Here is a 26,528-nt window from a genome sequence, read left to right as displayed (position 1 = left end):
TTTCAATTACTTTTCCTTCTCGGAGTATCTTTGGAAACATTAAATAAAACAATGCGCAATCAATTTCATGATGAGGTGAAATTCTTTGTAATCATACTTCGGGCCATATTTCAACATCGGTGAAAGCATTCACCCAGAAGTTGACACTGCATATTTTACAGTTAAAAACGGCAAATAAATTCATGTTTAGTCAATACTTAAGCACGTTTAATCTACTTAAGGTTACCTCTGCATCCTAGAAAAGAATGTTGTTTGAGGAATGGGAAAAAGGATTTGATTAGGAAACACTTTTGACTAGTGTGAAGGTTTTAACAAACCCTGCACTGCCCCTACTCGCATAACAGTCCCATATGAATTTTCATCATTTTTCATCTGAGCTGACAGTTCGTCATTTTAAACAAAGGGCTTTAATATAAAACAATAAAAAAAAAAGATTTTGTTCTAGAAATTTCGAGAAAAATATCAACTCGTGGCTGTCCCATATGAAATATACTCGCATAACAGTCCCATATGTGAAATACCACGGATTTAGTTACTTTTCAATGTTTCTTTCGGCGAAATAGTCTTTGAGTTATTGCTTTGAATCACTTAAGGGGGGGGTAGGGTCTAACGGGTAAAAAAAACACCATTTTCACGATTTTTTTTAGAGCTGTCGTTTTTTTTTTTTTGTTTTCGATTGCGAATTGGAAATAGCAAGAGGAACCAAAACGAACAATGTTTTGGTTCTGCTGCAATCGGCAGCAATGTGGTTCTGTGCCGCGCGGTGAAACAATAACATTCCGCTAATGGATCGGTCCGATCCGGAAAAGCGGTTCTTCTACAGGCATCCGAAACCGTAAGTATCAACACCTCCCCTCAATTCGCAAATTGAGAATGCTGAACAGCTTCGCGTGCCTCGCCCTTGGTAACGCCTTCGTGAACGCATCAGCTGGCTGATCCTCAGTAGAGATGTGTCTCAAAGAAAGCTGACCGCTCTTTACGATCTCCCTGATAAATGCATATTTCACATCCAGATGCTTCATCCGCTAATGAGTCCGCGCCTCTTCCAGATACTGGATGCAAGGGATGTAGTCCTCCATTAACTTGAAAGGAGTGCTAACCACACCCAATTCACCAAGGAAGTTTGTTAACCACAAACCTTCCTTGACCGCATGGCAGAGGGCTCCTATCTCAGGGCTGGCCTGGTACTAGCTTAGTGCACTAACCGCTGCACAAATATCTGGTCTCGATGATATTTATCGCCAGATACTTCAAACAACCGATAAATTCTTTGAACGGTTGTTCGGTGATAACCTCACAATCGTTCATCTTCTTCCGGTGAACGTTCATGTCACTAAACCTGTGACCTAGGGTAAGCCTACCGCCTTCCATGCCGCGCACTTCTGCAGGGCTGTTTCGATAGCTGTTTTACAGAAGACCCATTTGTACGAGAAACAGAATTGGTTTCCTGTAACATGGGTTTATTTGTTTATTTGTTTATTTGTATAAAAAAATCAACGGATCACATGTTGATCCAAATGATAACTTAATCCTAATTAACTCTCTAAAATTAAAATCCACTCGACACAGTTCTAGAAACGTCTAATATTTTCCTTCGGAACACATTTCTCGAAACGTCAAAGTCAAAATGCTCAGCAAAACGATTAAAAGTTTTTAAGATTCCCACAAAAGCGCTGTTGGCCCCATAGTTGTTCAGACGAATGGGAACGTAAAGCTGCAAATGCTGGTTTCTTAACCCTCGGGGTCGTACACTAAGAGGGACAGCCTCCAGCAGCGTGGGAGAGTCTAGGGTTAAGCTAACCGCTTCCCAAATCTCGCTCTCATCCAGGGCTGCTTGATAGTTGCTTAGTACGCTAACCGCAGCACTGATATCGCCACGAGAACTCAGTGATAACCTCACTTCGTTCAGCCCGAATCTCGTTCCTTTTATGGTGGTCTTCCGGAAAAAGCAGTCCCTTTGGCCTTTAAGCTTGCTGACGATTTGAAGTTGCTCTTCCTCATCATCAGCGTTTCGCACCCTACGGGCACCAGAATAGCGAATCTTGCGTTGACTCTGGTGGCTGATAACCTCAGCGTGCGATCGTACAACATATCTTGAGTGTTGTGTTCTGGTAGCCCCAGAAAAGCATCCTCTTGTAGCTAACAAAGCCCTCTCTCGGTGGCTCCGAGGATTAGCCAGACTTCGATCGACAGGACTCATCCATAATCATCAGAACTCATCAGAAATCAAGAGGTGGATGAATTCGCTAGCAACTAACCATCGCCAGAACCACCTCCTCCGAGGCATTCGAAGCAGCTTCCATCCATCGAAGACATGCTCGCGCATACTATACGCAGCACAGCTACAAAGCACACGAAAGATCTTCTCGACTCCAACTCTTTGATCGCTATAAAAAGCGGGAAGGCAAAGTTCAGCAACAAACGTCCAATCTGACTCTGTGTTGCTAGAGTTTCTGGCAACTAACCGTCGCCGAGAATACTTCCTCCTAAGCCACAGAAAAATCAAACTGTAGGCTTGGATAAGCTCATTCGTGCTGACTACAGCGTAGCTCCACATCACGAGAGTAACCCTCTCGAACAGTTTCTTCCAATCTCCGATCCGGGCTAATCCTCCATCTGGAGCATTCGGACCTGACCAATCCTGGTAACAGATCCCAAAAGTTCTCCTCCCGGCCGTCGGAAATGAAACCATGCTGGTAACTGCAGCACGGCTCGTGTCGGCATCGAGAGTAACCCTCTCGGAACCCGACTTCCCAGCCTCGAACTCCAGTGACACCTTCTGGCTGACCTGGAGCATCTCGTGGCTTCTGTGCTGATGGTTCTCTGCGCATGGATCAGCTCTTAACTGCTGACCATAGCGCACAAACAAAGCACGAGAGTAACTCTCTCGGCTATCAGCATCACCCAATATATCTGGGGTGGACCTTCTGACCATTTCGCTGCCCGGTTGCGGATCCAGGGACTGCTCCCAGCCGTCGGACTTGAGCTCAAGCATGCTAACCGCAGCGTGGCTCGTGACGGCATCGAGAGTAACCCTCTCGGTCCACGAATCTCCCCGGACTCGACCTCTGGTGGAACCTCCGTGCTGGCCTGGGACATCTCGCTGGCTCGAGTCTGCGCTGGCGGACTTTCGACAGCTTGCTGGCCCTCTGCAATGGTCCTCTGGCTCCTGACTGGCTCCTCGACCTCTGCTGGTCCTTCTCCGCTGGCTGCTGAAGCACTTGCTATCCGCAAGGCTAAATTACTTGAGAGTACCCCTCTCACTAACTCTTTATTTCCGTATCCAGATGTATCTGGGCCCATAACCTGTGTTTTCAACAATATCAAAAGAAAAAAATTGTTGAGCACAATGAAACTATTTAATTCAACAGAGGTGCCTTAAAAAAACATTCATCACTCCAAGAAATCCGAAACTTTCATCAGAATTACAATAACGAATCCGAGTCTTTCATTGGAACTTCGACTAACATTCCGAGAAATTCACAGGGGAAGCGAGTCTTTCATCGGAAAATTTATAAGGAATCAAAGTCTATCAACGGAAAATTTATCGAGGATCTGAGTGTTTCATAGATTAATTTTTCGGATTCCATTGGAAAACTCAAAGCGGATAACAGTAAATATTATGGATCAGCGTATACCTAGCACTTGTACACTTATCAACTGCGCCATTGTCGTACTTCTAGCAATTCTTATTTTCTTACCAATGATGACTGATAACTTAGGAATTATTTATGAATATAAATGACTTAATTTTTTTATAGAACCATACTAAAGGTTTTGTTTTTATTTTCAGGATGCACCCAACGCTGGGAGCGAGCTTAACCGATCACCTTTCCGAAGTAACCGACGCCATCCGACAGCAAGATTGTAACCGATTCGTGTGTCTTCAGCGGTCGTAGAACAAGCTGAATGATGAACTCAATTATTATTTTAAATATTTGAATGGTTCTTGAATATTTAAGTTCACCTAGGAAAATGTCTACGAATACTAAAGATTGATTTGAATGAAAAGATGAAAAAAAAACTTTCCGTGATAATTCTGCATCCAGATAAACTCTACTATTCGATCATTATTTCAGGCAGAAAATAATTCGACCTTCAAAAACTTACACACAAACACATTCAGAATTGTTCACGCACCAACCCACATTAATGTATTGAAATGCCAAAGGATGATTAGGAAGCGGGAAGGGAAAAACGAAATTGTGTTAACTTTTCTGTAGGTTGAGACAGTATCATTAGTAAGTGCCTTTAGATAGAATTATTTGTATTGCGGAAGAGTTCGACGAACCATAATTTATGAAGAAAAAAAACTAACCAACGACCAACCAGTGTTGTTCCACGGTTCCGCAACTACATCCGGGACAGCGTGAGGGCGAATCTCGCATATTTATTTTGATTTTATTTAAATTATATTAAATACGACTATTTAAATCCTAATTTATTCGCAGCCCACAGGATGGAGGAGGAAAAGCAGGAGGAACGTGTTATTATTTTAGGAACCGTGAAAATGTCATTTAGCACACATACCTAATATTCTGTCACACGAATCGACGCTGACGAAAACGAGCAATTTAGTATAAACAGACGAATTTCAGAAATCAGACTTAGAGATCTAACAGAGTATGATATGCATAGATTTTGAACGTTTGATAGTAATTCCTAAGTAGGATAAGTGATGCGGAAGGTGTGCTAAAGTAAAAATTTGTTCGAAAAAAGGAGAGGTGTATTGCTGAGGTTTGTAGGCAGCAATGTAGAATCATTAAGATGAAAATATTATAACATTTTGAGAATGTATGATTGATTATTTTTATTAAAAAAATATATCACCAAGTCCCTGACGAGTAATTTTCGTGTTATGTCTCCTCCCATTTTCTCATAAGGAACACAAGAGCCTTTTGAGAAACTGATTTTTTTTGCTGCGACCAGAGATCATAGAGCGCATCCAAAGTATTTTAAAGTAATTTTTTGTCATTTTTGTCATGTTTATCATTTTTGTCATTGTTTTTAAACGCCAATATTTATCCTTCTTTGGAGTCTGCTTAGCTGTGAATAACGGCTGCTGTCAAGTATCCTGACAGCCACCACACGCATGCGCGCCATTCCGCCAAACTGTCAGGACGAAAATCGATTGTAGTCAATCTACGTACGAATCATTTGCTAGCTAGCAGCGAACGACACAAAACATCATCACAAGATGCTAATGCTGGAAAAACCAAAACGATAAAATTTTACTAAACTTTTAGACAACGATTAACTTCTAACGCACAGCATCTAGCATCATGAAACCACAGTTAACATTAGCAGTTATCAACATTTTCATCGCACTGATTGGTGGTAAGTTTCAGCTGGCCTCGGCCAAGGGCCCACATCATCCGCGGGGCAATCACAGCCGGAAGTTGGACGAACATTTTCACGTCAAAGATAAGTAAGTTGGATGTTGATAATCTATCTGTTTAAGAAAAACACCTTAAACGTCCAAATCGTTTTGCAGTCACATCCAGGAGGATCTGAAGCAACTGTCCATCAGCGAGGACGAGCTGGCCAAAATGTCCGAGGAGGAGAAGAATTTCTATTTTTTCAAGCTGCACGATTCCGACAACAATGACCACCTGGATGGGTTGGAAATACTGCACGCTGCCACCCACCACAACGACGGCCACGTGCACAGGCTGGATGGTCGCGATTCGAATGATGATGGTAGCGAAGACAGCTCCGAGAATTCCGTCATTGGTAAGTCTGTCTAGATCTATTGAGGTTTTATTTTTATGTTTGAGCAATTAGGAAAACAACAATTAAGTTAACCATTTGAAAATTTCTAAAAATAAAATTTGTGGTGTTCATCTTCGATCACAAAATTTGGAAAGAAATAAGCAATCAAGGATCTGAAAATCAAAATATGGACCACAGAACAATAAACATAAACCTAGAGCTATTTAACAGGCCAAGCCTAATTTTATAGAAAAACTACAAATTTTCTAAAATAATAGAAAATCATTGAAAAACTCGGAAAATAGGTAATGGGTCCAAGATTAGGACACTTTTGACCATAATGTTCCAATTTTAGACCTGTCATCATGTTTTTCAATATTAACCATCGATTAAGGTGCAAATTTTCATAAATGCATAATTTGGAACCTATATTGAGCATTTCGAACATTTTTTGTCAGCTTTAGGTAAATAAGCTACATGTAAACACAAAAAACCTTCTTACCATTATGCTGCTGAGAAATATGTTAATGAGGAAAAAGTTTGAGATATTCATGTCAGAAATTAAGGGGTTTATTGGAATCGTTAAAAATCCCTAATTATAGTTCATGGTATTTTTTATTTAAAATAAAAAATGTAATTATATTTTTTATGTTTTTTTCGAGGAATCTAACTTTTTTGGCATTTTAGAACTAGGTCCAATAAAGAGTATGTACTACTTAGTTCAGTACCAAAAAAGGGAGCAGTAGGTTCAAAGTGAAAATCGATCAAAAACGGCCAACTCAAGGATCAAAATTCTCATTGAAACTTGAAGATGAGATCATTAACTACGATTTTCGAGAACCTTGTGCTGTGCCTGATGTTTTTCCGGCTCCTTCAACCAGGATTTATAATTCGACTGCATGATTACTGCATGCCATGACTGAATGCATGATTCAAAGTTACCACACTTTAGGCAACTAATACGAGAATTCTCCGGTCTCCCGGGTCTCGGCAATAGCTTTCAGAATTTGAGAACCTATATTGATTTTCCTATACTATTAAAAATACTCATACTTTGGGCAACCTTTCCGAGAATTCCCCAGTTTCCCGGGCCTTGTTCATAGATCCCACAATTTGAGGACCCGTACTGTGTCTGAGGACGTAGCTTTACTGGAATATTGTACAAACTACGTTTTTATCCAGTTCACACAAAATCGAAAAAAAAATGTTATAAAAACTTATCCATTGTTCCCTAAATGTGCGATTAGTTTTCCTTGAATTCGTGTAAATTTTCCCGGATGACTCTAGTGTTTTGGATAATTAGATAGATTTCAAACTCCAGGCAATACATTTTCATCCTCGTCCCAAAATTTTTAGAGCAAGTTCACTGGTGTTGGGAAAAAGTGGTAGAAATTTTGACACTTACGGCGCATTTTGAAAATTTTCCCATGCAAAAACATTTTCAAGATCTGTGGACTTCTAGTTTTTTTACAACACGTGTTGTATTTTCGCATACTGTGATGCAAAATTAGCAATATTTCTATCACATACGGCTGAAATAGAAACAGTGTTGTAAAAAAATACAACGCCCAAAGATCTTGAAAACATTTTTGCATGGTAAAATTTTCAAAATGTCAAAATTTCTACCACTTTTTCCCAACACCAGTAAACTTGCACTTAGTATCTTCAAACCTTCAGTTCCGGTGATCAAACAAATAACGATCTTGAGTTGATTCAAGACAAACTGTATAGAGACACATGTTTGCTTAGAAACTATAGTTGTATCGGTGAAATGTTATATTCTTTGTGAAATAATATTTAAGAATTGTTAGATTATAGACGGATAGACGATTAGAATAAGATGGAAAATGTTGAAAATAAGTGGAATGGTAGGTTTTAATTTGAAAAACATTTCATCGCCTTTCATCTCTTTGTTCCTCACGAGCCTACTACCTTGCAGTGATAGATACAGACAGAGCTGTGGCAACCACCACACAATAGTAGACCATGCATGGTGTCGTGATTTCAAAGATTCACTCAGACACGTCAGTTGCTCATAGAAATTTATTTATTTATTTTTTCTTCAGTATTTCCGAATTAAACTTTAATTTCATTTCATTTGTATAAAAACTCTGTTTCCTGCATATCCACCTCATTCCTTCTAACCTCTATTCTCAAGAAAAACTTCGTATTTATCAATTTTTGTTTTCCTCCAAAACAAAATTCAAAATTTTCAAATCAATTTATTATAATTTTACATTCCATTCTTAGCAAAAACTGTTGTTTATTTTCCCAAATTCCTGCATATTACTTCAACTTCTCAGTTTTAGCCAAAAAAAAACTTTCAAATTTATACTTTTACCTCAGCTCTGTCTTTGTTTACCAGAGCCAGAACAATCCGAAAACGTTCTAAGCAACAGCCATTCAAACCTGTGCTTTACCAGTCGCTCTGTTTTTGTTTAGTAGAGCCGGAACAATACAAAAAAAACATGCTTAGCAACAGCTTTCCCTATCTGTGCTTTTCTTGCCACTCTGTTTTTGTTTACCAGAGCCGGAACAATCCGAAAACATTCTTAGCAACAGCCATTCCAATCGGTGCTTTTCCAGCCGTTCTGTCTTTGTTTACCAGAGCCGGAACAAAAACAAACCATCGTAACAGCAGCCTTAAAAATCTGCGCTCCCTTAGTCAATCCAATCTCCAATCTGGTAATCTGTTTATTGGTAGCCGAAAAAGAAACATTTTTTTCGTAGCAGCAGTCTTTAAAATTTACGCTCCCTCATTCCAAATCACAAACAATTGTTGCAGCAGCCTTAAGATTCTTCGGGGCGATCCGTCGGATCCGTTTTTTACCGTTTACTGAATCATAAACAAACAATCGTAGCAGCAACCTTAAAAATTTGCGCTTCCTTAGCCAATCCGTCTTTTCACCGGTGGCCAAATAAAAAACGGACAATTGTCGCTAGAGTCAATCCGTCTTTCCACCGGTGGCCGAATCATAAGCAAACTATCTTCACTGCAGCATTATAAATCTGCACTCCTTGTGCTTCTCGCTAAATTTGAAATACCCAGAGCCCGGCTACCTTTTACTCAGACGTCGCCAGATGTATGAAGCAGCCGACAGCTGATCTTAATGAACTCAAATATCAGCGGAAAAATTACTCAGACGTCAGAAAATTCGGCACTCAGAGAACTCGAGTGCTTGAAGGCGACAACTGAGTAAATGATCATCGGTTTGTGCGAGGCGGTCGGACTTGGTTTTTTTTTCGTCCCGCAAAAACTAGAAAACTTACATGGTGAATATTCATTTTAAAGGTAATTTCTAGATATTCATCCGACGGGCGAAAAAAAACTACAATAAGTTTGTGGATTTAAAAACAAAAATAAAGGTTTATGCACATTATTTTGACTTTTGTTATTTATGAAATCAACCAATCCATCATTTGTCTGAATAAAAATACAGGTTTTATCTATTTAAAAATGAAAAAAGCAGCCAAAACCGCTTCAGAATTATTCGCGCATTCTGAGTAACCCCTACTCAGATGTCGCAAAAAAGGCAGTTCTGAGTAAAGGCCGTTTAGTCAGAACTGAGTAAGTGCGGTTTTGGCGACAACTGAGTACCCGTCACTCTGAACAAAGTAGCTGAAAGTTAGCGAGTTGTTCTACCAACTACGCCATTCTCGTAGTTTTACGATTCTTACGAATATCAATCCATATGTTAGCGAGAGTCAAAACCGCCGGGGCGAACTATATTTGATAGTAACTTCTTTATTATGAACAAACTTCAAATCTAAAAGGTGGAAAAGGAAATAAGACAAAATTATTTCTACAAATCTATGCGACTACTCACATTCAGTCAACCGGCCTATACTTTGGCTGACCTCCTCACTAACCTAAGCACAACTCTGTGCTACTGGAATGCCTATGGGAAAATATAGGTTAAGTGCGATGCCGCTTTCATATGAAAAATACAACTTTACCGAAACTGTTCGGTCGGATCCACAAAGGAATCTGTACTGGCCCGACTCTGCAAGCCTATTTTGCCCTATAATTTTAAGTTTAATGTTACAATACATATTTAATCACAAGTAATAAATCAATCTGAACTTACGGTTCGTACAAATATTGCAGACCGGTGGATTGAGTACCTCCCGGATGTATCTACGCACCTCGATGCGAGCTCTCTATCAGCGGCCACAAAACCTTCACTTTTCAATCTGCCTATCTATCACCTTCAAACTTTCTTTTTAAATTTTCACTCTATTAATAAATTTTCCTCTTCCGAACTATCAACCACGCGCTTTTTTTCTTCCTACTAAAATGATCTCTTCTTTTACTTCTTTCTCCTCTTGGTTTTTTCCCGCTCATCGAGAACTGTCACACACTGGGGTGTCATCAGCTCCCGGTCTAATTGCCCTTGTGGCAACACCATAGATTCTCTCAGACACGTCAGTCGCACACAAAAATAGATCATTGACTGACTTTGTTTTGTTTGTTTTACCTAGTGCTGCCAACATATAAAATGTTGCCATATGAATATATTTTTTTTTTTTCGTTTTTCTTCAGTGTTGTTGAATTCAACTTTTATTTGATTGTGTTTATAACATTTTTTATTTTGTGCATATCCTTCATCTCATCCCTACATCCTTTCTCATCTCTATTCTCAAGAAAATCTTTGTTTTTATCATTATTTGTTTTTCTCTAAAATAAAATTCAAATGTTACAAATGAACTTCATCTTAATTTTACATTCCATTACTAGCAAAAACTGTTGCTTATTTTCCCAAATATATTTTATCCCATTTTAGTTAACAAAAAATTGTCAAATTTGTACGGCAAAAGATTCTAAGCAACAACCATCCCTATCTGTGCTTTTTCAGCCGCTCTTTCATTGTTAACCAGAGCTGGAACAAAAACAAACCATCGTAACAGCAGCCTTAAAGATCTGCGCTCCCTGAGCCAATTCGTCTTTTTACCGGTGACCAAAAATCTGCGCTCCTTGACACAATCAATTTTTTTACCACCATAAACAAACAATCCAAGAAGTGGCGCTAGAGCCAATCAGCTTTTTTACGGGAGGCCAAATCATAAACAAACAATCGTTAAAGTAGCCTCTAAAATCGGCGCTCCTGGAGCAAACTCAACCAACCTCGCTATTCTTGTGAATTTCACTCTGACACGTCTTTCGCTCACAAAAATAGATCAATGATTGACTTAACAAACACGAAAAGAAAAATTTTCGTCTGTTTTAGCGTTTTGAGACTTAGCGTTAAATTTCAGAATTCAGTTCAAATATTCTGTTTCCATAACTTTATCCCCGATTCTCAATTCAGATGAATATATTTTAGTGTAATTAATGACTTTCAATTTGTATAATAAACATTGTTATTGCGTCTATAAAGGGTGATACGGTCAAAATTTGGTCAAGGGAAAACGCGTGTAAATCGGTGAAATCGTTTATTTAAAAAAATCAAATTAAATTTCTGTTTCAAGTTTAATTTGTATAAAATTCAGGAAAAATATTCAGTTAGGCTTCCGTTTTTCCAAATCCGAATTGCTGGGCCTTACGCTTAACCCCTGCTATCAGATTTTGTACAGCCACCTTGTCCACCTTCTTCGCCGCAGAAAGCCAGTTTGCCTTGAACTGCTGCTCGTCCTTTTTTGGTCTTCTTTAAGTTCCGCTTGACAATAGCCCAGTATTTCTCAATTGGGCGGAGCTCTGGCTTGTTGGAAGGGTTCTTGTCCTTGGGAACCACCTGCACGTTGTTAGCGGCGTACCACTTCATGGCCTTTTTACCGTAATGGCAACATGCCAAATACGGCCAAAACAGTACGGAACAACCGTGTTTCTTCAGGAAAGGCAGCAGACGTTTGCGAAAGTCGAGAGTCCGACTCGTTTTTTGGCTCGATTCACGGTTGTAGACGATACACCCAGCTTATTTGCGGCACCTCGGAGAGAGAGGTTAGGGTTTCGCTTGAAACTACCGGCAACTCTCTTTGTCGTCTCAACGGCTTCCGGTTTTCGATTTCCCCCCGATCCAGACTTCCTGGCTGTCGACAAACGTTCCCCAAACACTTTAATTACATTTGTAACGGTTGATTTGGCAACTTTTAGCGATTTTGCCAGCTTTGCGTGCGAGTAGCTCGGATTTTCGTGATGCGCGAGCAAAATTTTGATACGCTGCTCTTCTTCCTTGGACGGCATTTTGACAACTGAAGAGTGCATTCCAAAATCAAAATAGGAGCAACATTCTACACACACACAACTTCAAAATGAGGGGTGTTCAGGTTTTTTAAATGCAAAATTGAAAGAAATGCGTCAAGTTGTTATTGACCAAAATTTGACCCTATCACCCTTTATTAGGGAATATCATATTTGTTTTATTATATTTTTTGAAGTATTGAAATCTTTGCTCGTAATTTCAAAAACAAAAAAAATCAGAACTTTGTTCATTCGAAATCACTCGCCTCAATCCAGTGAATTGCCATTAGGATTCTGAAGGAAAATACAAAAAAAAATATTTCAAATACCTATTATATCCTTTCCCAGTCTTTGACAACGGTATTGAATTGAGAATAGATTTTTTTTTTTATTTGAATACAGAGTGAAAGTTGAGGGTTGAGCTAAAAAATGTACAATGTAAAGGTTCGGATTAGAGCATAGCTGGTAGAATACTTCCAATTGAACGGATTTCTATGAGATCGATACCGCAAAGAAAATTTTTATTGATTTTCTAAAATCTATGAAGCTTATGATACCTAAAACATTGAGTTTCAATAAAGGTTGCTAGATTGCCCAGTTTACCCATTGTTTGCCCGGATATTTTATACAAAATTTGGAAACAGTCCGACACGTCCCGGTTGCCGGATTTCATTGAAAAATGCTCGGATTTTGCCCGAATTTATTCACTTTATTTGGGAAATCAAACAAAAAAAAAAACAAATTGTGTTGTAATTTTTTTTATTTATGCCTCCAAAACGAAATTTTTTGAGCATGTTTTATAAAAAATGTTTTATTGGAAGCCTAAAATACTCTTAAAAATCTGTCGATAAGTTTTGATAAAAACTTTTTTTTTATTTTTTTTTTGTAGAGTAATTTCGGGGTCTTGACAAAATTGGCCCGGATTCTTGGTCGTCAATTTTTAAATCAAATGCCCGGATTTTGTCAGGTTTTTATTTAAAATTGCCTGATTGCGTGCTGAAAAATTCGGACAACCTTAGTCTAAATTGATCACCTTAATTTATTGTAAATAGAAACATATTTTTTTAATCTCAACTGCAAATGGAATGGCTCCATATAAACATACTTAATCTAATTTTTTGACCCTTTTAATTAGTCTTATTCAACCTCTCACGTACAACTTATCATAATAATCATATTCAACTTATTAAATTTATTTTGGATCTTCAAAAATCACAATTCAAAATTTTCTAAGATCCCATATGATATCTATCAATGATTATCATCAGGATTGCAATAGAAAGAGCTAAAAAAAGATTAACACCGTAACACATTAACATATATTTTCACAGACCAGTACTGGTACTCGGTGGTCGAGTGGTTAGCGTGGTAAGACGGTAATCACTGGTCGACTGATGGCATGGGTTCGATTCCCATCTCGGTACTGGGTGTTAAATGTTAATCTTAAGTTGTCCGCGTCATTTAAGTCTGTAAAGCCTAAATCGGCTAAGACGGTGTATGTCTTTTTAAAGATATAACAACTTTGAATCGCGAATATTATTTGGGCACTGATCTCCCTCTGATTTTGAGAGCTTAAAAAAAAAGCCGTAAACAAATTTGGAAAACTTGAATAAAAATTTAATTTTTTATGTTCCCATATTTTTCAACTTGAAGCAAAGCATTGCATCGATCGATCTTACTGCTAAAATAAAGAAAAGTCATTTTATATGATTATCAGTTCAAGGAACTGAATTGAATTTAAATTTTAACATCAACAAAGTTAAAATGAAAATTATTATTCTAAAAAACAATAAAGATAATCCGGATTTTTCTTTTGTAGATGTCATCGACGATTTCATCGCATTTGCGGACCTGGATCAAAATGGACTACTCACCTATCCCGAGTACATGAAGGCCATCAGTACTGAAAACTGGAACAAAAAGGAAGATCCTGCCATAACCACATCTTCCCCAGACCCCTCTTAGTAGATAGAATGAATAAAAAAATGAGACAAAAACCAATAAAGCATCCTCCTGCTTCATATTTATGTCAAAGTGTATTCTCATTCTCACAAAGTCTGTACAAATTCGATACAGTTCTTTCTCTAAAGATGACACGGATATATCATTTCGCAGGGCGCTCCCTGTAGACCCTCTGAGATCGATCGTTCCAGCTGGGCCAGCATGCGGTTGTACTTGACATTCTTCGGTATTTCCGGATCAAAAATTTCAGCCCCTTTGACGAGAGCCTGGGCAGCCCGCGAGTACTCGTTGGCCGTGTGCGGTGATCGGCAGGCCGACTGCAGCAGGCAACCTTCTTGGCCGGAACCTTCCGCGGCCAGATAGCCCACCATCAGCGACGTTTCACCCGGATAGAATAGTGAACCTGCAACAATGTAATGGTAGTTATTTGAGGAGAGAGAGAGAGAAGGAGCAATTTCTATTGTGAGTCGTAATTTGTGTCATTACGGCATGTTCAGTTCTCGTGCCAGTTATTAGTTGATATTGCGTCATTTGTCTTTGTTTGCCGTTCGTGTCACCCAATTTACCGACTTAATTTTCCTGGTTATTGTGAATTTTACACATGGCAGCCAAGGGTGACAGAAAATTGTGTGTCATTGTTATGTTTTTGCAAAATCTAAACCACTCCATGGGTGATGGATTATTGAGCTATATTTTTGTCTGCGCATCAGTCAAACAAACTAAATGATGATACATATGTAATTGTCTGCTAAACTTACCATCATCGATGGATCTGCCTCGTGCATATCCACCCCAGCTACCGGCACCGATGAGGCCAGCAGCAAAAATTAGAGCCTTCAGCAGGAACAGGATCAGCAAGTTTGTGAGGTTCAAACTGAGGACCTAGCGGAAGATATTCAAAAAAATACATTTTGAAAACTTAAAGCAGCTTGAAATTACTCAAAGAACTTTATTTATGCTGTTTTACACATTCCGAGATTGAATGACTTTATTCGGAACCGATTTCAGATAATCTGATAAAACATATTCATTTTGGAATATTGAGAAACAAGAATCAATAACCTACACAATAAATCTCAAAACAACAAAATCTGTCAACATTTGCGTCCAGGTGATCGTCAATAATCAATCTACAGGTAAAATTTCCCCAAAGTGGATATTTTTCGAACAGCTTTGGAGCTACAAACTTTGTTGTTGTACCTCTTGTACATCAAAAATTTTAAGGTTGATAGGACATTAAATTAACGAAGTCAGAAAAACTTTTGTTTTCTCCAGTTGTTTTTGAATTTATAAAAACATGCGATTTTCATCCTAAGTAAGTTGAAACAACATAATTATTAATGAAAAATCAAAGGAAAACGGTTGAAAATTTATAGTTTTTGACAGCGTCTCCAATTTTCACATTCACAACAGAAAAATATTTCAAATGAAAGGCCAAAGCATGCTACTGTAAGTTTGCTTACGATGATTTCAGTTGAAATTCCTCGGTGTTTCGAATGATGATGACGTTAATGATTTTCAAAGTGCACCTGATGATTTTCAAATGAAAATCGAGATCTTCAATTTCAAACGAAAATGAAAATTTTTATTTTTATGTAATTTTTTGTTCAATTTAGTTTTTTTTTGTGATTATAAACTATTTTAAAAGGGAACTAAGCAAAGAGCTCTAAATTCATTTAATATTTATATTAATTTTTTATTGAGGTAAGAGGAATCGATTTAAAAGCAACAAAAAATTCTAATATTTAAAAAATATTTTTTGGCAATTTTGATAGCTTGATTCTGTTAAAAACGTCCTATTTATTTGTATTTTTAGACTAATAATCTACTTAGATTTTTAGCAAGGGATGAAAATGATAGCGATGATTTTCAATCGAAAATTTTTTCTTTCATTTGACTGTTATGCGGACCGGTCTGAATATTTTGTTTACTGACTTTCATAGCAACCTGAAACTTATAAGTTTTCATTTGGCGGCAAAAAAAGTTATTCGATTGTGAACGTCCAAAGCCGTCTAGATTCAAATGATTGAATGAAAATTGGAGACCATGGTTTTTGATATATTTGAGATGTCATAGAGCATAAAACACTAATTGCAGTAATTTTTGGTTTTGTTCGAACCAAATTTTACATTTTTTTTTTATGTGTTTTCTGTTTTTAATGAAAAAGCATAAGAGTGCTGTATACATTTAGGGGTAAAAAATACCAATCAACATTCTACTAGCTGAAATCATAAAAATAAATGTTTGGATGGATGAAATTATGCAATTAACTAACGCGTAATGCAAAACGATAATATTCTACCATATGGAATCGAGATTTAAAAGGTTGAATCCTTGATTTGCTTTTTGATGCATTTTAGCCCTGACTGGTAACTGAATTATAAAAATATAAATTAAAAAAAAATTGATGATTGTCTGAAAAATATTTTTACATCAACAGTGTTGGTATAGAATGATTCAAGCAATATACAGTTTGTAGGTGATATCTTTAGCCTATCCGTCATACTGGACGAAGTTTTTTACGGCATGGAAAAATGTTAAAATTGGTACATCTATTGTTCGTTTTTTTCAAATTCTCTATGAGAATTGAAAACTTAAAAAAACTATCTCACGATGTGAGAAACTATGTCATCATAATTTTCTTATCATTTAATGATAACTTTATTAAATAACATTGAAATAAAAATTTAATGAGTTCTTGTGGTATACAAATGTTGCATGTACAGTAGACTGAGTCGATTTGGGGTCATTTTTGAATTTCTCAAACCCTGGGGTCTAAAAAGCTTCGTCTTGGTCCAAAACTCATCCATGATTTTTTGTAGAATTTTTAAGTAACGTTTACATGAGTAAATTTGAACTTTTATTTTTGTATGGGATAATTGAATATTTTGTATTGAAAAATCAAAATCATTTTTGTTTCTTCTATGGGACCGAGCCAGCTGACAGTGTGTGTGCCAATTTATAAAATTCTTAAAGAAAATTTTCCGCTGAACAGCTTTGTCCAAGACCGCAACTTCGTATCTCATTAGACAAAAAAGTTATTAGCTGTTTAACAGAGGTATGTCTCAGTACGACTCAGTCTAATGTACAGTAATAAATAGAAGAATAAGCAAGTATTATTTTTATGAAAAGTTATCTAAATAAGAAACGTAGAGTTAAAATTTTTTTATGAAACTTCACATCAACATATTATACAACATTTCTTGGATAAACTTCAATAATTTTTTTCTTAATTAAATTTAAATATTCAAAGCAAAGATTGAACATCAAGATTTAGTGTAAATAACTATATTGGCATAAGTGATTTATACTTTAATTTTGATTTTTTTTTCAATAATTCGTTTAAATATTTGAAACAGCTCAAACCTCTAGTATTACCGAGTCAAGATACCGTTTTTTCTACAACAGTTGCTTAAATCTATTTAACAAAGCATTTCTTTAAGAAGGGAAGTTTTGAAAAAGTATTTAAATCAAAAATTAGAAGCTTTCGAACACAGGTTATTACACAATGGAAAAGGAACTTGAAAGGATTCCTCGATTTAAATTGATAACGCTTTTGGGTTTTTATAGCATACTAGCTGACCCGGTGTGCTGTGCTACAGTTTTCAAACATAAATGAAATTTCAAGAAAATATTTAAATAAGGGTTTTTAGTAGACATCTTTTTAAATCAAAATTCCAAAGAATTCAGAAGCAACCACTTTAAATTGAGAGCTGCAGCTGGAGATTGGAATTGCAATACAAACATGATTTCATTTCATTTACTAAAACTTGATATCTGAACTTGTTTTTGAATATCTGAAAATTTTATTGTTTTTAAAAGCTTCATGAGTTCTCTGCTGAAATGTACACTCAGAAAAAACAGGGTATTTGGAGTAACAAATCAACACTTATTTTTATTCTAAATATTCATTCTGAAAAAAACCCCTTTATATTTGAAACAATGTATAAAGATTTCGAATGAAAATAATAATTTTTTAAACAAATGAATTTATTCTTTTGCTTTTGGACTTCAATTAAAAAATAATCTTCGAATTAAGGAATTTGTGATTATGTCAAAGGTGAAAAATTCTTGGAAGTTAAAGAAAACGGATAAGAAAGAAATGAATTTTTATTTGTATTTGTCCCAGAATCAATAAAATTTTCCTTTGTCTGCCAAACGTTCAGAAGTGTTTAGATTGGGAATTTCTATCTGATAAATAATTCACCATGAATTACATCAAAATTTACAATTTTTGGAATAAAATCGGAAAAAAATGTGAAGCAAAAAAATGTTTGAGGATTTACTATTCGAGAAAAATGCAGCACTTTCTCAAATGAACAACTTCTGAACACATTAATTCATAAATTCCTTAATTTTCAGTAAAACTCATGTTTACATCTGCAAAATATTGTGACAATCGAGTGGACGCTATGAATCACCATTTTACCAATCCAAGGTGATCTCTATTTTCTGAAATTTGACGGTCAAAACAACTGAAAATTCTCTATTTGATTGAAGTTATGAATATTTCTTCCTCGGCACAAAAATCAACATCGTTGAATTTTTATCATTCATCATAATTTTCATTTGTTGGTGCGACAAAAAACCAAAACAGGATTACAACGTCGTGGGATCTATGAAGTATGAAAAAAAGTGTCGCTGATAGACATTTGGCTACTATCTTACAAATGTCATCACAACCAATCCACAGAAAGTGTACTATGTACGCAGCGATCGGGATTCGATCTCATAACCGTATGCTTAGAAGTCTTGAGGGCTGTCCTCCAGGTGCCCGCTTAAAAGTTTGTTTTGCAGTCTGTTTCGAATTAATTCAAAGTTTATCCCTACTAGTGGTCCAACTATGTTGCGGACGATTTGACCACCGTATTTTGTTTATTTTAAAAATGGACAGCTTTTATACGTTGGAGAAATAAAATCTTACCTGTTTTTTTGAAAGTTAGACGAAACAGACAGAAAAAATTACCTTCTTTTCCACTTCTCCAATCAAAATATTCAGATTGCGCTTGAATAAACCTCTTTCACCTCCATGGAATCAACCATCACGAATGAAAGGGCTCACAATGTAGTTCTCAAAAACTTTCATTCCAATTTCAGCTCACCGTTAGAACTATTTACTATATCAGCTTTGGTTGAATATTTAGTTAATTTCCAGATATTTTGAGGTCCCCCACTAGACAACCCAGAAACCACCAAATTGAACATCATCATTTAACAAAATTTTGCTCATGTAACAAGACATCAGAAGGCAGTTTCACAGAAAATTTAATGAATTTTCATTTATGTATTCAAAAGTTAATAATAAAAGAAAGTGTTAATTTTTTTTCGTATTCTCTTCTGAATCTTAACTAAACAACACTCTGACAAAAAAACTACTCACTACGTGAAAAACGATGAAATTGAAATTCAAATGCCACAGGTTTGTCAAAAAATAAATCACTATCGCGATCGATTCCACGGATAAACAAAAACAAATGTATAAAATTCGAATGTATAAACAAATTTTTAATTTTTTTGTTCATCTTTAATTTGGTGCTATTTAAGAAAAAAATATGAACTACTTTGGTCAAGCCTATAGCTGGAAGACTGGAAGAGCTGATTTTGATAGAAATATTTTAGTATGTTTGATTCCGAAATCTGTCCCGATACAGCCCATTACATGGCCGTAGGAACGGGGTGGGTTTTGAGACCCCCCCCCCCATGAAGATCCAAAAAAGCAAGCGAGGTATTATACTCTACACTCAAAATTTTAAATTCAGAACCAAATTATAATAAAAGAGTAAGGCTGATCTAGACTATAAACTTATGCCCAAACCCCAAAAACCCATCTCAAGTTCAAAATTCTGCTACACTTTTTCAAAATTTTTTTATATATTTATAGAAATTTGAATATCAACTTTTCAATTAAAATAAACCTATTTCGGAGGTTTTGATTCCATAACTCCCATCACCAAAATTGTATTCCTATTTCGGAGTTCCGGATTCTGTATCCAGTTCAGGATTTTTGATTTTCAGTTAGAATAATCACAAGAAATCTGAAATGAAGAGCTTCTTTGAAATCTCGTTTTAAATTTTAATAAGTTTTATGTCAAATTTGAATCATGTTCTCCGAGATCATATGCATTTTCAATATTTTGGTAATAGTTTTCCGAATATGAAAAAAAAAAGAAAAGTGTCGAAGATCTTAAACTTAATTCTTTCGCAAAATTAAAACATTTAAAGCTTCGATATGACAATCCAAAAATGAAAATTTAGATTCAAATAACTTAAAATTCATATTTTAATTCAGATTCACAATACCGTTATAAAATAAATAATTGAAATAGTGAATTTAGATCAAACATTAACAACAGAATTTAGATTCATGAATTAGGGCTCGAAAACTTGGATCATAAAATTCTGATCTGGTATAAGATTCGGAAATCTTATTTTTTTGTTCATTTCAGAAATCGTATGGAAATTCAGATACAGATTCAAAGCGCAATTTTTGAATTCAGGTTTAGAAATCAGAATTTAGAATGCAGATTCAAATTCAGAATGAGATTTAGCTTGTAAATAGATTTTACAATCAACATAAAAGGTTGAGGAATTCAGGAGATCATGAACTTAAGATTGCTTGTCAATTCAATTTTCAGATTTCAAATTTTCAATCAAAATTAGATTTAAACACAATTTAGCTGAAAATCACAAATAAAAAGTAGAATTTCAGTTTTTAGTTTTATGCGAGAAATCCAAATTTTACTCAAAACAAATCATCAACAGGATTTTTATTATGCAGTGGATTCTTTATGAAAAATATTTGCTGTTAAAGAAACATGTACCTGAAAGCAAAAATCTGCACAAAGTTCTATATTTTATCGGTATAATGTTTTACATTATTCGGCATTTTATATTTCAGAAACCAATAGACAAAAAACTGATAATTTAATTTATTTGACTAGCGGGAAGTGTTGTGTTAAATTTTGTAAAATGAAGTTTCATTATTCGATTCATAACGTTTGAATTTTCCTTTTAATGCAGCTGCATGCGATAAAAACGCAATATCTCTTTGGCCAGCAATGTGTTTATATTCAAGTTTTTTTAAAAGCCAAATTGCAAACTAAAATCACTAATTTGTTTGAAGTTTTTCCCAAGCAAATTTGATCCGAAAATCTGATGATTTTTATCTTTCACTTTTTTTTTTCATCATAGTCCTTAATCTTTGAATTTGTTAAATAGTTTGGAAGATTGGGCTTGTTTGATTTGATTATAGAATAAACTACGATTATAGAATAAAATACGTAGCGTTTCACATTCAAACTGTTGATTTAGAATTGTGATTGAGTATCTTAAATTATTTTAGTTACAAATTAAGTACATGTATTCTTGGAATGTCAGACGAAATAAGTGTAAATGTAAGAATGTAAAAACTTAGCATTGAAATTCAAAACTTTTCTCATCGTGAATTTTATGATTTTTATGAGAGCAAGCTTAATTTAAAATTTCTTTCATTCTACACTGAAAAACTGTCATACAAGAAGCAATCAAAAACTGTCATACAAGAAGCAAACAGTTGAAGTTTTTTTTAATTTATCTTTCAATTTAGCTTTATTTTAGGCAAACTCAATAACAAAGTAGTTGATAATAAAGTCTCTTTGCAGCTTTGAATAGGGTTTTCCGAAATCACTACGACAACAAGATGTTTCGATCAAGCCTACTCTGCCCAACGAGGTGCTCTACTAAGGTGGTGCAAGAGAACACACTTTTGCAATTTCGCTAGAAAAAAGAAACATAAACATAAACAAAGCCTGCCTCATTTATCCTAGGCAAAATGCGTCGCGAAAATTGTCTGTAGTGACTTCAATTTTGGCATGGTATCTATGTTTACGATGAAAAAAACTTTACTACTACCTTTGCCACATTTTTTTCTCATCACCTCTCATTCCACCATATTGCACTCTACCCTCCAGTTTTTCAAACGTCATTCCAAAACTAAAATACCAAAGTTCAAGACACAATTTCTCCAAACTAATCATTACGTTACCCCGTTGAACAAAGTCCCCTCAGATTACGGTACTCAAGCACTGTTGGTCCAGAAAAGTCAGAACATTCAGGTCTTTGGACCCTGTTGTTGTGGTCCGTGAATTCTCCTTTTTCTTCTGGTATCTAATCCCATTTCACGAGTCTCTCTCTCACTCACACACATGCCCACCCACCTGACTGTTTCCGGCAGATCGACTGATCATTTCCTTGGCGAACGACATTGCCAACTGACCAGCCGGACTTCCGATCAGATCTTTGGCCGTGTCGACAAAGCCTCGACCTCCGGTGGTCGATCCTTGTGACGGTTGTGATTGTGATTGCTGCTGCTGATGCTGCTGTTGCTGTTGACGTTGACTCGCATATCCGTTGAAGCCCGGATTCAAATCGTTCCCGTCGAAATCGTGCACATTACCATCGATTTCATGAATAATAAAAGCCAACACCAATGCACCGATCGCAAACTGAGAAATTCTAGAGAGCTTCATGTTTCGGTACCGATTATCTTGTCCTGAATGACAACCCCGGTCCTTAAACTCAAAACCACGCACCGGAGAACTTTTACACCTGATCCTCTGAATTGTTACACAGAACTGAGCCCTAGAGCAAGGCTCGAACTAATATAAATATCTTTTTTCGACTTATGTCCCTTTTCGAAGACGGAATGTGTTTCTACCTGGCTTAGCAAAACAAGAAGTGGATGCATAAAAAGTGATTTCAAAAACATAAAACCATCCCTCTTGATGTTGTTGGGTTTTTTTTTGTTTGTCGTTCAGCGCGACAGAAGGAGTAAGTAACTGAGCCTCCCCCGCTGTGTGTGCGCTCCTTTCCATTGTTTTACAGCAAACGTTTTTCCTCAAATTGACTCATTTTTGGTTTATTCCTACAAATGACGACCCTCCAAACCGTACGTTCATACATAACTATACATCTATAGTTGAGGATGCCTTTCAGACGTCCGTTTTTCTTATGAATGAACATAAACAAAAGGGCTAAAGCACCTTATTCTATACCTACCCAATCTCGAGCCATCGCAGAATCTACCGTAAATTGTCAGCGAGCATTCATACCCAGAGAGCAGCGCGCACATGGCTAAGTCATCGACAAATTTGTCATTGTTAGCTCGGTATTCTTCCTCGTAACCTCCCCCGGAGCGAATTTGAGCTAACCGAGGTGGAAAATCCATCATCATTTTCATCAGCCCAGGAAAAATGTTACTTTATACCTACCTTGGATTGGCAATGATTCTCCTTCGATCGTTTCGCGGGTATGAGTCGATTTGAGCGATATAATGTGGATATGTAGGCAAATTGTTTTTATGTAAGGCAATCCGATTTTTTTGTCTGTTTTTGATGGTTTTGCTGGATATTTGTGCAGTCCATTTGAAATACTTGTTTGTGACATGATGTAATGGTTCCATCGATCTACATATTTATTCTCAAAATGAATTACATTTAAAGATAAGATTTCATGGAAAGTGTTAAGTAAGGTTAATTTAAGGGGGAGGGTAGGGTCTAACGGGTATAAAAAAAACACCATTTTCACGATTTTTTTCTAGAGCTATCGTTCAAACAAATGTATTCAAATTTTTTGCATGATACAAAGCATTGTTAAAAGAACATTTAGCAATTTTTTTCGTAGAAAAATATTGAAAAATGAGCCGGTGACGGAGCACTTTCGAGGATGCCTTTTAGAAAACAGGATTTGCGGTGGACGCTGTATCTCAGCACAGAATCATCTGAAGTCAAAAAATCAGGGCAAAATATTGTTGTTAATTGTTAATAGATGTTTTTCTGGACCCCAACGTTTTTATTTAACTTAAAATTTTTTTTCATGAAATTTTTTTGGCTGTTTGAAGTAAAAACTACGATTTTTCACGAAAAAATCCGCCATTTTTCACCTGTAAAATCTCCCCAAAGTAAAAAAAACAAAAAAGAAAAACGTTGGGGTCTGGAATTTTATATGTAGAAAATATGCTCCAAATTTGAAAAGAATCGGATAAGTAGTTTTCAAATGACGATGTCCACGGACTTTAAAAATGTGCTTTCGAGAAAAACGCGTTTAAAGTTTCTGCTCTTGCTTTCTTGCAGTATTATATAGGAGGAGATAAAGGCCTATAATTTCTACAGTTTTGCTTCAATTGACTTGAAAATTTGACACAACATTCTTGAAATCTTTTACAATAAGAAAATAAAAAAATAAAAAAATCGATTTTTTTAAAGTGTTAGACCCTACCCCCCCCTTAAAAAAAACAGTGCAAATCATTCCACAAAAATCCTAAAGTTTTTTTTTCTGAGAATATGCAATAAAAAAAATGATTATTACAAACACAAAAATGACAAAAATGACAAAAATGACAAAAATGACAAAAATGACAAAAATGACAAAAATGACAAAAATGACAAAAATGACAAAAATGACAAAAATGACAAAAATGACAAAAATGACAAAAATGACAAAAATGACAAAAATGACAAAAATGACAAAAATGACAAAAATGGCAAAAATGACAAAAATGACAAAAATGACAAAAATGACAAAAATGACAAAAATGACAAAAATGACAAAAATGACAAAAATGACAAAAATGACAAAAATGACAAAAATGACAAAAATGACAAAAGTGACAAAAATGACAAAAATGACAAAAATGACAAAAATGACAAAAATGACAAAAATGACAAAAATGACAAAAATGACAAAAATGACAAAAATGACAAAAATGACAAAAATGACAAAAATGACAAAAATGACAAAAATGACAAAAATGACAAAAATGACAAAAATGACAAAAATGACAAAAATGACAAAAATGACAAAAATGACAAAAATGACAAAAATGACAAAAATGACAAAAATGACAAAAATGACAAAAATGACAAAAATGACAAAAATGACAAAAATGACAAAAATGACAAAAATGACAAAAATGACAAAAATGACAAAAATGACCAAAATGACCAAAATGACAAAAATGACAAAAATGAAAAAAATGACAAAAATGACAAAAATGACAAAAATGACAAAAATGACAAAAATGACAAAAATTTGTCAATTTCGTCGATTTTGTCGATTTTGTCAATTTTGTCAATTTTGGCATTTTTGTCATTTTTGTCATTTTTGTCATTTTTGTCATTTTTGTCGTTTTTGTAATTTTTGTCAATTTTGTCAATTTTGTCAATTTTGTCAATTTTGTCAATTTTGTCAATTTTGTCAATTTTGTCAATTTTGTCAATTTTGTCAATTTTGTCAATTTTGTCAATTTTGTCAATTTTGTCAATTTTGTCAATTTTGTCAATTTTGTCAATTTTGTCAATTTTGTCAATTTTGTCAATTTTGTCAATTTTTTCAATTTTGTCAATTTTTTCAATTTTGTCAATTTTGTCAATTTGTTCAATTTTGTCAATTTTGTCAATTTTGTCAAATTAATATTTTTGTCAATTTTTTTAATTTTATCATTTTGTCAATTTAGTAAATTTTGTCAATTTTGTAAATTTTGTCAATTTTGTTTTTTAATGTATTTGTTTGTATTTGTTTGTATTACAATTTTTGCAACACGTTTTATGAAATCAGACAACTTCAAAGGTTTTTTCCAGAATATCTCAAAACATCGACTATTTTTTTGATAAATTATTTAACAGTTTTATAACAGAGTAATTTTTTTTCAATTTGACTCGAATGATATTAAAGATCATTTATTGTGTTTCGATTCTCCAAAAATAAGCAGTATTTTAAATCAGACACAACTTCCGTGTGGAACGCATTTGTCTTCAACGCAGCTCATTCGAACGAAATATTTCGACATTCATTGACGACGACATTGGCGATACCAGCAACAGCAGCATCAGCAAGAGGAATCAGACAGCACCCATCCAGCGAGCAATCAGCATCCAGGGCTGACGAACTTTTTCCGTGGATAGACCATAGGAGATGGCGATCACCCTCTGATTCAGCGCTGCCTGGCTGGCTGGGACATTAGATGGCATGGCAAGAAACAGGTCCTCTAGGGGTGGGTTCCGTCATTCCCCGAACATCACCACCAGCAGGGGGTGTATTGGCTGTGCCTTCATCCCCCAGGATCAGAACAGCATCAACACACGGCCAGGCCATCGGATGAAGAATGGGAACATAAGTGCTTTTAAATGTAAATTGTTCGGAAATCCAAAGTGGATTTAAACACAGTTGTTTGCCGGGTTTTTTTCTCGCTGCTGCTGCTGAGACCACGCAGTCTCGATAGTCGATTTTTTTCCTGCTTTCCAAAGTACTTATCTTGATATAAACATGATAATTAACTAAATATCACTCGAACCAACTTACCTTCACGCCTTGTTCAGTGTTTTGATAAAAGTTCTTGAATTTTATCTATAGATAAACCATATCAGAATAAATTTTCATTCAAGTTCAAGTTCTCTCCAGGTTTCCGATAACTAACCTTCATTTAAAATATTAGATTCTCAGTTATGAGTTCCAGATAATGGGAAAAATGATTGTGATTGGCAGTTATTTCGGTCTCATTTCGTTATCCTTTTTGAAGCGCTAATCGCTTATCGTGAAAGATGTAAGCATAAGAACAAGTTTATTGATGAGAAAAGTTGTGCTGTAAAATGTTAGTGATTGGCTTGTTTTTGTAATACATACTTCTTATTCAACACATTTT

At 35.5% G+C, this 26,528-nt stretch overlaps 3 protein-coding genes across 7 annotated transcripts in view; 2 read left to right on the top strand and 1 right to left on the bottom strand.

Moving 5' to 3' along the window:
- LOC129747925 (uncharacterized) overlaps nt 1-4,800 on the top strand; it is a 59,121-nt gene extending 54,321 nt beyond the window's left edge. For all 5 annotated transcript variants that reach the window (XM_055742351.1, XM_055742352.1, XM_055742350.1 and 2 more), the window contains exon 4: nt 3,794-4,800. In XM_055742351.1, the coding sequence (XP_055598326.1) occupies nt 3,794-3,899 (106 nt within the window). In that variant the 3' untranslated portion in view covers nt 3,900-4,800. The remainder of the gene's footprint in view (nt 1-3,793) is intronic.
- A 327-nt stretch (nt 4,801-5,127) lies between these two features.
- On the top strand, nt 5,128-13,909 carry LOC129747522 (multiple coagulation factor deficiency protein 2 homolog). The gene is made up of 3 exons (XM_055741780.1): nt 5,128-5,428; nt 5,495-5,733; nt 13,710-13,909. The coding sequence occupies exons 1-3, from the start codon at nt 5,283-5,285 to the stop codon at nt 13,853-13,855; spliced, it is 531 nt and encodes a 176-aa protein (XP_055597755.1). The 5' UTR covers nt 5,128-5,282; the 3' UTR covers nt 13,856-13,909.
- Nucleotides 13,904-22,450, bottom strand: LOC129747521 (uncharacterized). Its single transcript, XM_055741779.1, has 3 exons — nt 22,048-22,450; nt 14,611-14,734; nt 13,904-14,255 (listed from the first exon to the last, which is right to left on the bottom strand). The coding sequence occupies exons 1-3, from the start codon at nt 22,357-22,359 to the stop codon at nt 13,975-13,977; spliced, it is 717 nt and encodes a 238-aa protein (XP_055597754.1). The 5' UTR covers nt 22,360-22,450; the 3' UTR covers nt 13,904-13,974.
- Nucleotides 22,451-26,528: the final 4,078 nt, after the last annotated feature.

This window comes from Uranotaenia lowii, chromosome 2 (assembly GCF_029784155.1).
Source record: "Uranotaenia lowii strain MFRU-FL chromosome 2, ASM2978415v1, whole genome shotgun sequence".
Classification (NCBI taxonomy): Eukaryota; Metazoa; Arthropoda; class Insecta; order Diptera; family Culicidae; genus Uranotaenia; species Uranotaenia lowii.
Note: the sequence above shows the minus strand (reverse complement) of the source record. Positions and strands in the feature narration are given on the sequence as shown.

Bases quoted from the DNA above. Each gene is read 5' to 3' on its own strand.
- LOC129747522 (XM_055741780.1), top strand. From the start codon at position 5,283: ATGAAACCACAGTTAACATTAGCAGTTATCAACATTTTCATCGCACTG. The intron at 5,429-5,494 runs GTAAGTTGGATG...ATCGTTTTGCAG, and splicing joins CATTTTCACGTCAAAGATAA to TCACATCCAGGAGGATCTGA. The intron at 5,734-13,709 runs GTAAGTCTGTCT...TTTCTTTTGTAG, and splicing joins CTCCGAGAATTCCGTCATTG to ATGTCATCGACGATTTCATC.
- LOC129747521 (XM_055741779.1), bottom strand. From the start codon at position 22,359: ATGAAGCTCTCTAGAATTTCTCAGTTTGCGATCGGTGCATTGGTGTTG. The intron at 14,735-22,047 runs GTGGGTGGGCAT...ATCTTCCGCTAG, and splicing joins GATCTGCCGGAAACAGTCAG to GTCCTCAGTTTGAACCTCAC. The intron at 14,256-14,610 runs GTAAGTTTAGCA...ACATTGTTGCAG, and splicing joins AGGCAGATCCATCGATGATG to GTTCACTATTCTATCCGGGT.